Source organism: Manacus candei, unplaced genomic scaffold, assembly GCF_025592945.1.
Source record: "Manacus candei isolate 608988 ecotype Guabito, Panama unplaced genomic scaffold, ASM2559294v1 h1tg000041l, whole genome shotgun sequence".
NCBI lineage: Eukaryota > Metazoa > Chordata > Aves > Passeriformes > Pipridae > Manacus > Manacus candei.
The window spans coordinates 7,977,919-7,991,012 of record NW_026138089.1 but is presented as its reverse complement, the minus strand read 5'-3'; the positions used below and the strand labels follow the sequence as shown (position 1 = coordinate 7,991,012).

The 13,094-nt window shown below is 36.4% G+C and overlaps 2 protein-coding genes across 5 annotated transcripts in view; both read left to right on the top strand.

The window, feature by feature from the left end:
* The window catches only part of RAB9A (RAB9A, member RAS oncogene family), a 394,770-nt gene that overhangs the window by 41,367 nt on the left and 340,309 nt on the right, over positions 1-13,094 (top strand). The window lies entirely within an intron of this gene.
* The window catches only part of OFD1 (OFD1 centriole and centriolar satellite protein), a 30,468-nt gene that overhangs the window by 11,382 nt on the left and 5,992 nt on the right, over positions 1-13,094 (top strand). For all 3 annotated transcript variants that reach the window (XM_051794921.1, XM_051794920.1, XM_051794922.1), the window contains 7 exons: positions 66-157; positions 299-488; positions 1,057-1,187; positions 1,566-1,677; positions 3,117-3,722; positions 7,466-7,598; positions 10,448-10,548. In XM_051794921.1, the coding sequence (XP_051650881.1) occupies positions 66-157; positions 299-488; positions 1,057-1,187; positions 1,566-1,677; positions 3,117-3,722; positions 7,466-7,598; positions 10,448-10,548 (1,365 nt within the window). The remainder of the gene's footprint in view (positions 1-65; positions 158-298; positions 489-1,056; positions 1,188-1,565; positions 1,678-3,116; positions 3,723-7,465; positions 7,599-10,447; positions 10,549-13,094) is intronic.

Genomic DNA, 13,094 nt, shown 5'->3' with positions numbered 1-13,094 from the left:
CTGATACAGTTTTTTACTGTAATACTCTACTAATTTTAATTCAACATTTGTAATCCTCCCTGCAGAGAAAGCCATGCTTTTGCATGAAGAAGCCATTGCTGTTAATTCGAAAAAGGAGGAACTCAAGCAAGCTGTATCACGCACAAAAGAGCTTGAGGTAATTGTAAATATGAATTTAAAGAAGCCGTATTCTAACTGGTGCAGCTAAAGTACATTGATAAAAAAGAAAATATGAACTAAAAATAATTGTTAAGTAGTACAGAGGTTCATAAGCTTCTAAACTGTTTTTTATTTGCAGCTGGATTTGGAGTCAGTGAAGGCTCAGGTTCTGTTGGCAAATAAACAGAATCAGTTGTTGACAGAGAAACTGAAAGAGTTATCAGACTATCCTTTGCTAAAGGAGGAGAAATTGGAGCTCCAAGTGCAGAATAAACTACTTAGGCAACAGTTGGATGAGGCTCGCAGTGAGAACCAGCATCTCCGAGACAGTCAGTGTGAATGATTTAGTAATTCTCTTGTTTATCTTTCTCTACAATTATTTGTTTAGAAATAGATTTTCATTAAAATACTTTCTCTGTGTTGTGTTTACTTGTAGTTTGCATGAAACCCAAGCTAATGTTTGCATAAAATTAAACAGTCCTTGACATAAGTTTATTTTCTTTTATATGTCTGTATGGTAGAAATCTTGAATTAAGTGGTAGTTATAATATGAAGGATATTCCTTTCACCCTTTGAAAAAAGCAGTGCAATATTTCTAACCATGGCATTAGTTTGGTTAACCATGGTAAAAGAACATGGCAATATTAAGTACTGGCCTAACTATAGTTATAAATACCAAGTATTTTTAATGTTTGAGATTATGGGGGGGTAGTGATGTATGACTACCCCAACAAAAATTTCAGTCTTTTGTAAAAGGAAGAAAAAAAATCCCCAAGTAGTTTATTCAGGCAAAGCCTTGTTATGTTCATAAAAACAAATCAGCTTTATGTTTTCAAGGGGTATCATGTAGAAAAGTGCACACTCGTCTGAGTGTCTCGTATTTCTCTTTCTGGGTAGAGCTGTCCCAACCCTCAGCAGAGTACCTGGCCTGCCAAGTGGAGCTGAGGAGAGTGGAGCACTCTAGGAAGCTGGTGCTGGATGAATTTGAGAGTCGTAAGCAGATTTTGGAAAAGCAGCTACAAAGTAAGGTAAATTATTGTTTCTAAATTATTTGAATCCTTTCTTCTTCCTGTCATCTTTTTCACATTCATCCATCTGCCTGTGCAGGCTCTTTGGCATGTAGTTAGAAGGATTGTTTGTACAGTGCTTATTTTTGTGTAAACAGCTCTAAAGAAAACAAAAGACATACCACACCAAAAAAACTACCAAAAAATAAAACCAACCCAACATAGCCAAAGTAAATCTTTCCAAGTCAACAAGTTGTCAGTACTGACTCTCAGTAGGATATTAAGTGACAATGGTTTGACTGAACCTGAAAAACATTTAGAAAGCAAGTATTCAGCCTGTTGAAATTATTCTTTTTTTTGAATTATGCTGCGTTTTGTTTTTCTGTTGATCTCCTGTAGGTTGAGCGTTGTGCCCAGCTAGAGACCCAACTGTTAGAGTCCGAAGCTACTGTCAGAAAATTAAACATGCAGGTTGAAGAACTGAAACTACAAGTGAAACAAACACAGGCAGGTTTGTATCTTAAACCACAGCAGTCCTTTAAGGACAAGTGTAAGAATTTCCAGAAGCTTAAAAAAGCTGCAGTTGCATAGAACTAATATACCACCAGGGAGCAGATTTAAAGTTTAAAATCAAAATCTATTTAAAAACCAGGTTTAAAAAGCAAACTCATTAAAACTTCCTTTCAGAAAAAAATATACAGGAGGAAGGGAAAACTTTCCTCCCTGAACAGTTGCATATTTTTATTGTCTGTTTTTCCTCAGTATGAAGGCAATAATGTTTGTTGATAACATAAACAGCATTTTCCAGCAGGCGAGTTGTGTTTTAATGCATTTTGATTCCTGAATGTTCATAATAAGAACAATCAATTTGAAATTGTATTACATACCTCAGAAATTTAAGTCGGACTCATTAACAGAATTTGTCAAGGCTAATAACTTTTGCCTAACTTATCTTGTATGGGCATTAGAAACAGAGGCACTTGCATAAAGCAATTCAGTCCACTGAAGAAATGTAGTTCTAAAGATGCCTTTGTCAAATTACTAATATCAAGTATCGTAAGTAAAAGTTTTGGGATGTATATTTAATGTAAAAATATGGAATTGAATTCTCCAATGATTATACATTATATATAATGTGCTTCATCATAGTTCAGTATATGCAATATTTTATATTATTCACTAACTCAATATGCACATTTTCATTTATGGTACAAGTATCAGTACCATTTGGAATTGGAAATTTATTTGTGTCAAAATAGCAAATATATGTTTTAATTAAATGACTGTAAGTACTGCAGGGACTTATTTACATCAGAGTTAATGAAGTCATTGAAGAACCATTTATGTACAATAAAAATCAAGGTTGTAATTTTGCTGAGAAAGAAACAGCCCTATAGATTGGTCTTTTGGACCTGTTGAAGCATGCAAGTGCAAACCAGGAAGCAGACAGCACCAAAACATGCAATTTAACTGACAATTTTTTAGTACTTTAAGAAAAACAAGCCTATAATATTTTCTGTATGCTATGTTGTTTTTCTCCAAAATTCTTTTTTGCTCTAAATAGAAGGAAACTGTTAAGACTTGTGACATACCTTGTGTTCTTCAGCCTTTAACAACATGATTAGATATCAGGTATCCAAAGCGGTGATGTTTTCATGTTTATTTCTTTATTTAAACATAATTTAAATAATAACATTGTAGAGTATGTATTTAAGGTAGTTTTACATGGAAGGATTATATAATAAAAAATAGTAGCGTTAATTTGCAGCTTTGTAGCCACATTAAAAATACATTTAATCAACCCATTGAATTCTCAAAATACGAGCCAGTTCCATGTTGAAATAATTTTGATCAAAATGGAATTTAAATGCCACGTTTTACTGTTTCTGTTTTGTTATGGGTCTCCCTCTCTCTCTTTAGTGTCACTCACTTTCTCTTGCTATAATTTAGCTCTGGAAAATGAAGTGTATCGGAACCCAAAACCTTCGCTTGTCGATCGCTCTGTCCTTGACTTCACCAGTGACAGAGCTGTACCCCATGATATTTACGTGGATAGTGCACTCCTGAAGAATCGTGTTATGACGGATGTGATGCAGGTAAATGCTGTGCCAAGAGACAGCCAGCAGTTACAGCCACGCAGTGCTTCCCCGGATTCTGACCTGGAGTACATCGCGCAGACCTGGGCTAGAGTAAAAGAGCTATCAAAAGAGGCAGAGTACTTGGAAGAAACTTACAGGAATTACCAACACAGAGTCATACAGAATGCAGCTGCAAGCAGAACACCGAGAAAGATGGAGTCTCCTTTAATTCTACAACATGCTCTTAGTGGACCCTCTTTTACTACCCAGCATGAACTTGTAGAGGATAATCCCAGCTTCCCACATTCCCTTCTGAGCAGCCCAAGAGGCGAAGAACACATCAAAAGAACTGGGCAGGCTGATATCTTTAAAAATCCCTTAACACCACCACAGAGAGGAGCATCATCGTCAAGACGCCTTTCTTCTACTCCCATTTCCAAATCCATGAGAGATCTCAGTAACAAGAAAATTCCAGATGGTAAGTCATGATTGTTAATGTGGTGCAGTAGTGGAGTTTTATTTACTGTTCCTCTTGCTCTATGGGAAGAGAAAGATTTTGCAGTGTTAGTCTTTCCCTTGTTTATTATTTGCGAAGATGCAGAAGTCAGGAGTTGTGGTTTTGCAAGAGACAAAATACACTAGCTGCTTGGAGTACTGCTTATTCCTAGAAACAGGTACTGGAGAAATACGTTGAGGGAAGTTAAACATGTCTTAAGTAGCTCTCAAGAGAAGACTATGCCATATAATGCACTACAGGTGTAACCTTATGATATGCAGAGTTTCATTCAACGGTTGCTATGAAGTATAACTACTTTGCAACATTAATTGTATCCCTTTTGTATTTCTAACTTTTCATTTAACTGTTCTGGTTAACGTGTGCAGCAGACTGCTTTGGCTTCTTTTAAATTGAGCTTTGCAGTCTGAAAGGTCCAGATTTGCTTTTGTTTATTGTTTTTGCTGTGACATCTTTATCAAATATTCCTGAGCAATTGTAAGGGGGAAGGCTTTAGTCATGGTTGAAAAATTTTAATTTTCTATTAATTTCACAGTGTCTAGTAATTACTTAGTCTCTTTTTTCCTTTTTTTTTAAGACCATATACAGAAAAGCAAACAAAATAGAGAAGAAATTTAATTTTTTTAGAAAATTATGTTGTTTCAAATCTGCAGTATTTCTGCTCCTTGAGTGATGCAATTCTTGTCACCCTAGCTCAAAGTGGATTTAATAGGATGAAAAAAAAGAGATAGTAACAAAAAAAAAAAGATAACGATCAGCTTCTCCATAAAGGAAGGTTAAATACAAGGGCAGCTTCGTTTAGAAGAGAGTTGGCTGAGGTAGACTGTGGGAAATCTGGAAAACAGTGAGTGATGTGGAAAAGGTGAAAAGGGATCTATTAATTACTGCTTCACAGACCCCAGAATCCCATGACATTGAAAGGAAAGAATGAAGTGCTTTTTCATTCCGTAAGTTGTGTAATTTATTGCTCTTGTGGCAACAACTGCAGATGCAGAAACAAAACTTCTCTGTCAGGAGGATACAAAAAAGTCTCAATTGAGGAAAGTTTGGGTGGGTATTATCCTTTCCAATTTTAGTTTAGTTTGTTATTAACAGGCACTGTTAAAAACAGATTACAAACACTGATTGATTGTGGCTGTCCCTGTGTTTCTGCATGTAGAGTATCATGCTCTGTTACTGAAAACGTATTTGAAACTTTAACTTCCAAAGCAGTCTTTCATGTTTTAAGTTCTCTCTGTCTACTTCTATATAAAATATCCTCAGACTACTTGTTTAATACTACACACACACAAAGTCGTTCATAACATGAGGGTTTTGTTGAAAAATTAGGAAATGTTAAAGCTAGAGTTGTGTGCATAACCTTAGCAATCCTTCCTGTCTTTGTACTTTTTCATGGCTAGTTACAGGATGGCAGATCTCTTTTTTCCCAGTTGATCAGTTCTTTTATTAATGCACAAGACTGACTGGCTCTGGAGAGGGATAAGAGTGCATTACCTGATTTAGGAGTTACAGAAATTGAGTGGTATGTAGTGTAGGAAACCAGGCTGCAGCTGGTATGTGCCCCAGTAAGCACAGGAGCTTCAGTGGTAACACGCCATTAGCATGATTTGTCTGCTTCCAGTTAGATTGCTTCCCCACTGGTATGTCCACCTCTCTTTCAAGAGTCTTCTGAGTGCTTTTATACTGGTATATATGTTATCTTTTTATGCTAGATGGCTGAAACACCAGGTGTGGTTTTACTAGAAAACTGTAAGTCATTCTGGACACCTTCTGTGGAGCTTTGCAGTGCTGTTGAAAATAACCAGTCTGAACAACTGAGGGTAAATTTAAAGAGGTAAAAGATACCATGCATGTGAGTCTGAGATTTGTTTTTGCTTTAAGTGAGGTTAAGTGCAGCTCAGCTGTCAGCACCTATCTTTGGAGAATAAAAGCAAGAAGCATGTCCTCCTTTACAATACTTGCAGTTGGCAGATCTAACAGTTGTTTTACTAAATTAACTGCCAGTGGAAGGATTATGCGGGTTTTTTCTCTTCCTTTAAATTAGCTCATGCATTTGACTGTTTTCCTTCCCAAGCCCACATTGGACATATTTCAACTTTGACTTTCTACTGGGAAGGAGTAAGCCCATTTCTTTAAAAGCAACTAGAAGTAGGGCAGGATCCTTTTCTACTTTCTCATACTTACTGTCTCTAACAGGCAGTAACACAGACCAGGAAACAGTTACTGAGAAGGAAGTTTGGATTTCCAACTGACCCATGCTTCCTATTACGTGATCAGTGCTTTTCACCTTGATTGTTACTTGACCAAGCTTTATACCTTCTGATGAAAAAGGACAAGGTTGATGAGTCTTGCAGACAGCATGCTGTGAACCAAAGATCTCAGCTATTTGTCTTTTAGTAGAAAATCAGTAGGGTCAATCCTAGATAATTTCTAAATAGTAGTAGGTTGTAGTAAGTTACTGTATGAGGTGACTTGTGTGTCACCTGTGTCCTAACATACAGGATGTATTATGGCAGGGAGGTGCATGTGGTAAGTACTATGTGCTGTTCTTGTCCATTTGTTCTGCATGTGAAAATTTGACAAGTTATTTTATAAAGAAGATTGGACGTGGGTGAGCTGAGGGGTTCCCACCACAAACAGGTACTGCCAGTACATGAGTACAATGTGTCTGCTGTTAGTGTCATTCTATTAGTGTGCATCTTCCTTAGAGGGTGTTCAACTGTGTTGTGTGGTCCTAGGGGCTGCCTGGAGATAAAAATCCATGGGCAACTGTTTGTCTGAAGCATCTTGACTTTTGCAATGTGATGTGCACCATGAACAGGTAGCACTTCTATATGACCACCTGAAAGAACTTCAGGTGTGGAAGTGTTAATAGTGGCTTTTCATCTATCTGTTGAACCAAATAAACACTCACTCTTTGATCAATAAAGAGATGAAAAACAACAGTTCCTGCTTATTTAGTGAATACCATATCTTGTGGGAAAATTAGTAGATTGTAGTTTGGTAATGAAAGACCTGTGCAGCTACACAGGAAAGGAAAACTAGAATTGCAAAGCAAAACTTAACCGAAGTGCTGGGCTTCGCAAGTTTTATTAAAAGCCTTCTTAATGCAGTTTTGTTTTTTACCTTGGTTTCTTAGAAAACTCAAGACTTCTAGTCATACTATGTTTCTTTCTGCAATAACTTCACAGCTGTTGATAAAAGGATAGAATCTCAAAGTATTTTCTTCTTTTCTTTGTCGCCCACTTTCACCAATCTGTAGAACGTGAAACCTGTAGGTTAAATTTGATAATGAAGAATAGCCTTTGGGAGACCTCAAGCATTGTCTTTTGCTGGTTAGTAAGCACAGCTTGAAATCCAGGTCTGTGAGTGCTTCCTCGAGTGCCCAGCATAGGAGAAGTTATTTGCTGTTGGGCTTCAGTTTGTGGTGAACATGGTCATACTATGGGGTGATGAGAATGATCGACTTTGTGAGGAGTAACAATATGATGATGGAGAAGGGTTGTGGAGGAGAACTCCCACACAGGAGAGGTAAAGGAAGAAGAGAAATAACCAGTACAAGAAAGTTCATGTTAAGATCTGGTTGTTAGTTGCCCTTGAGTAGTCGTACCTGCGCAATTCAGTAATGCATGTGTTGTACAATCAGCCTTGTCTGAGAAGCGGTAGGACAAATAACTAATATAAATTGTGGGATTTTTATTCTGCAGACATCAAGAGCTCATCCCTTACCTCTTCACAGCGGAGTGTTGACCAAGTGCTTTCTCCTATTTCAAAGCCATATCTGCTTTCATCTTCTGAGTCTGTTCCTTCCTCACCATCCAGTCATGCCCAGAAAATCAGGTAACATTGTTTACAAAGCAACATTTTTAACCTGCTATTTAAAGAAGTGTTTATCTAATTGTTCACAGTGATAGCTGCTTTTACAAATCAAGCAAACCATTAATTTTATAAGTGAAAACTTTTTTAAAGGTGGATAAGGATTTCCATTTTTGAATATCATACCTCAAGAGGAACTTAGTTATAAAAAAACAAGCTTTGGTTTGCTTTGAGCGAAGCAATATCTCTTTAATTGTGTCTATTTTTTGCGTCTGTGACCTGACTGATGAGCTTTTGCTGATTGAAGCATTTGAATTTGTGCTGCCTGTTTGGGAATTTAAATGAAGGCAATTGTACATTCTCATTTCATTCATTAATGAGCTGTAATGCTAACTTTATTAATTTTTTTTCTCTCTGAAGACCTTGTTCATGTGCCTGTTTTCAAAATAGGATCCTCCAGTCTCCTTTGCATGTGGGAATGGGATGGGTAGCACAACTTTTCTCTTTTTCTTTGTTGTTTTTTTTTTTTTTTTTAAATCTTATTTAGGTAAATAAATAACTTGACAAAATTAAAGATTTGCATAAAAATGACTTGTCTTTCTTCTGTGTTTCTCCTGTTTCCATATGTAAAGTTCTATTCTTAATGGCCACTGTTGCCTCCACTCTCCAAAACTGAGAGTCCTGAATATGTATTTTCAGAAAAAGCTTCTATTAGAAGTATTTAACTTGTAATGTTTTTTTCCTAAGAAGAGACCGTGGAATTGGCCTTAACTTGCTAGTCATCATTCCTGATTTGATGGGTGAAGAAAGACAGCTTGTCGTGGGGCAGCTGTAGGAGGCATTCGAAGGGCTTTCTTATTTTGTTGTTATCAAGGCCTCAGGATCCATTTAATGTAGAGAGGCTCTCTTATGTGGTTAGAATTTTCAGAGAGCCTGTATGTTCTTGGCCTTGAAAATGAGCTGTTGGGATTTTTAGGGACTGTGAGGTTACTTTCCTAAGTGTTCCTTTAAGGCTGTCTCTTCTTTCCCTACTCATTCACCTTTTCTATCATATGTCAGAGATTTCCTTTATTTCTGTGACAGACCTTAAAAAGTGAAGGTTGAATGTTAACCTGCTTGTGAAGGTGATATGGGAAAATGCTCTAGTCCTGTGAGGGACGATACTTTGAAGGATGTTGTAGAGTCCATCCTGCTTGAAGAGTGAACAGTATGAGCAAGTTGTTTTGCAGAGAACAGACCCAGGTCTGGGCAGGCAGCTATGGGTTGCAGTTGTTTTCTTGGGTTTCTTATGACAAAGCAAGGGTATAAGGTCCCAGTAGTTGTCTTGGACTTGATGCTTTCCCAAGACTTTCTTAAATGCAACATTCTTTTGTTGCATATTTTTTTTAATGTCTTGTGCCTTGGACTGTTTTCTGTTACGTGAAATATTTGAGAAATGCTTGTGTGGGCTTTTCCAGTTATTTACTCTCATTATTAGGCAAATACCACATTATTGATGTGTACTGTGGGATTAGTTTATGACGTGTAGATTTTAAGTGGCAATGGGAACTTCTTTGAAAAGAAAATATCCTGTAACACCAGTAAGCTGTTAGAAGTCAGACCTATGTCAGTGAGGAAGAACAATTGCTTCTGTGACCACAGAAGCTCCTTGTTTATTTACGCTCCAAGATATGAGTGGTATGAAGAAAGCCAATAAACACAGACAGGAAGACTGGAGTGATAAGGCAGATTATTGTCTAAATTTTTGTTTGTTTGTTTGTTTAGGCCTAAAGAAATTGATTGAGGGTTGTTACTGAGGCAGGGGGTTCTCTGTCTTTCTAGTAGTGTTGCAGGACACAGTACTGAAGAAAGTGGCATGCATGTCCTTGAAACTTGCATCCTTAAGAATTATTTAACGCTTAACCATTTTTGGGAAGGAAAGACTCAAAACATGAAATAGACTTCCAAAAACTTGAACTTCCATTTACTCTGTCCTATTTAATTTACAGGGTGTTTTTCCCCACTGACACTAAACTGTCTTTCTGACAATACAAACTTATTTGTTTGTGCCCAGATTTACATTTTTTTTTAATGAACAAATCTCATTATGGGGGTATGTTTTGTTTGTTCTCCACTTTTGCCCTGTGGAAGACCTGAATTTCTTAGAAATTGTAAGCACAAATATATTTAGGCTGTGATGAAGAGCACCAGCTGGTGTGAAGTAAGCTCCTTTATGAAGCGCTGCTGCTGAATTTCATTAGTGACCTGCACTCCTTTTGCCATTCTGGTTCTGGTCAGACTTTAGTGGCAGGGTCACGTGGGAGACATTGTTCTTTCATATTATCTTTCTGATGAGATAAACGGGGATTTAGAATGAGGGCACTAACCCCATTTGTCATAGCACCCAGATTTTTTCACCCCTGTGTCTATGTTTTGCCAGACATCTAATCCTAATACATTTCAAACACATCTGTTCAGATGATACCAAAATGGGAATTAAACTGTAACACAGAGCTTAAAAAGGCAAATTTCTTAATTTCAGTTGACTAAGTGTCACAGTTCATTGTATTTCTCCTTTTTTGTTGTTTTTTCTTAGCCATTTGTACTCCTTTTGATAGTGTATTTTGGTTTAATGTAATGACTTGATGTCATATAAAGGCCTTGGGGAAAGGCTGCAGGGAGATGACTATCAGAGATATGGAGTTGACTTTTGGTAAAAGTTAGAGAATGGAGTTCAATACCCTGAGTCAGAAAGTTCCAGTGTTTCAGTTGCATGGATTTTAGGTTTGGTTTAGTCTGTTGCTTAGCATGTGAGTAAATCTCAGATTGCTATTTTTTTCAAAGTTCAGCATTTATATTTATGAAGTTATTTATGTTCTTCCTTATTCTTTCAGACTTCAGAGTCAACAAACAGATAAACAAGATCTCAGTGATATCCACAAACCTAAGAAACTAACATACGAGGACCTTGAAGAACACATTTATTCTCTTGAAGGTAAGTTTTAGTGCATTTCAGACAGTTTGTTTAACACCTTGAGGCTTAACAGCTTTAGGACAATTGTCTTCGTAGTTTTAAGACTGTAGTTGGAGAGAAAAATTTCTGACTGATTTTGGAAATAAGAAAAACAATTATCTCAGATGATAAAGGATTAATTTTCTTCATTTTTGCATTTTTTGATAAAGATATGTAGTAATAACTAGACACTGAAGTCGAGTTGGTTCTGAAATTTGTAACATTCTTTTTGTTCAGAAATCTTTCATAACCTTGTTCTGCTTAACGCTGTAGGTTGGACAGTTGTTTTAGAATGTTTTAAAATTGTGCATGATTATTTTTATTTTTTTTTTAAACAGAAAAGTGTACTAGTATATCAACTACATTGAGGCTTTATTATATTTACTGCATAAAGTAGAACTCCAGGGAGTGTTCACCATAGACCAATATCAAAAAAAGTATTACTAGATTGTGATTCTGAAGATAAGTTTCAGCAGCCATTGGATATGCTCTTGACTTTTCCTTCAGTAACTGAGGCTTAAAATAGTATTATGAATTAGAATTTGGTTTACACTGTGTGTAAATATGTGAAGAGCTCTCACAATTATGCTGTCATTAATCAGCATCTCTGAGTAGTTTTGGAACATGTGGTTCAGCTACTGAAACCTGAATTTTATCCTTTTTTTTCTATGAGGTCAGCATTTTATTTATTTGCATTTCTGCTCTCTGTGGATTGCATGCTATAAAATGTTTCCTTGTCTCTATATGATGTAGAGTCAGTTTTCAAAAATCTTTGATGTAACTAAGGTACTTTAGAAAGAGGAGGATAATAAAACTTAATGCACTTTATAGCCATTTGCATACGGAGAGAAACAGAAGCACAGTTACTGGCTTTATTTCCTAGTTTTTCCGCGTTTGAGTGGCATCCTAATGTTTGGCCTAAGCAGCTTGATCTCCCAGAAACTGTGGGTTTAAAGTAAATGAAGTCATCAATGAGAAAGATGCAAACAGCAACCTAAATGTGTTTTCCATTTCCAGATTTTGTTAGGTCTGTGATGTCTTGAGACTGGTGGAGATGTGGCAGTGTGTGGTATGATTAAACTCATAATTGGTGAAGAGGTTGTGATTGCTCTGTGGGAGAGTTAGGGATATTTTCTTTGAAACCAGTCATTCTAACTGGTGTGTTTTCCTTCGTCCCAGACTGGTTTATTCTTTTGGTTGTGGTTAGGTCATATGGAAAGTGGAGTGATGCCCTTGCTTGCTCTCCTGGACCTGTGAGAACATGACTTTCAGTATTTTAAAATGAACCAACCAAAAAAGATAATGTTTATTTCAACAGCAAATGTGATGATAGTGTTTAGTTAGTGACAGTGAGTAGCAGAAGCTGATGCCTCATCTGTACATTTCTCTGTGAAGCTTTACTCAGTACTCAGTTATATTTTTTTTTTATCTCATTTAATTTCCTTTTTATAAGATTTAAGTGCATTAGTTGAATGTGAACCAAGCCCATAGCCATTAATGATTTCTACTCATCTCACATTTTAATTAGATTTAGATTTATTTGTTTAATTTTGTATGAGAGACTTTGGGGAATACATTACATATTTCACTTCTATTTTATTACATATGACAACAGACTGGCATTTTGTTGGCAATTAGGACTGAGTAGATTCTGTGCACAAGTCAGGTACTGCTGTATCATTTAGTGATGTGTGGTAGTCAGTAGTTCTGAGAGTTCACATATGCTGATGATTTTCAATCAACAGTACTTTAGTTGGGTCCGACTGCATCAAAAGACAATCTCAGTATGTAGGAGGAAATCAGACTGGCTAAAGAGGGGAGGAGGTAACTCAGGAGGACTTGCAGGGAGGGGTGGGATAAGAATGTAAAATCAAAGAATTAAATACAGAAAAATATATAATGAAGGAAAAAGATGATAAGAGTATTAAAAACGATGAAGTGAAGGAGATGCCAGAAAATATGGAGGTCTTTTAACCCTACTGTGAGTGAACTCTAGCAAGAAAAGATTGGCAGATTCTGTTGGCAGAAATTGCTTTTAAATGACGTACTCATCTTAAGGGAACAGTCATTTCTCACTGTCCACCCTTACATAAGGGAGTGAAAGTGTACAAAGAAACTTACCTTTTTATTTCCTTTGCCGAAGGATAATTTAAAGATGTTTTGTACTACACTGGTTTTGATTTGGGTCTTTTTGTTTGTTTATGTGGTTAGCAGACATTTAGAAGTTAGATATAATATTTTACAGGGACTGTGAAAGGAATTTTTTGATTATTTAAATATTACATAACTTGATGCTTACTGGTGCCTTATATGGAAATACTGTTATTGATAGCTTTATAATTTAAACAGAATACATTTTCGTTTGAGTGTGATAGCCCATTATTTTGGTCTTACCAAAAAAAACAGAAAAAAAAATAGAATTTATTTTCATGGTTGAAGCTGGTAGGACTTCATTGCTTTTGTAAGAAACTGAAAATGCTCTACTAAATTAGCTAGACTGACAGGTTGGCAGAATTTTTCTGTGATGC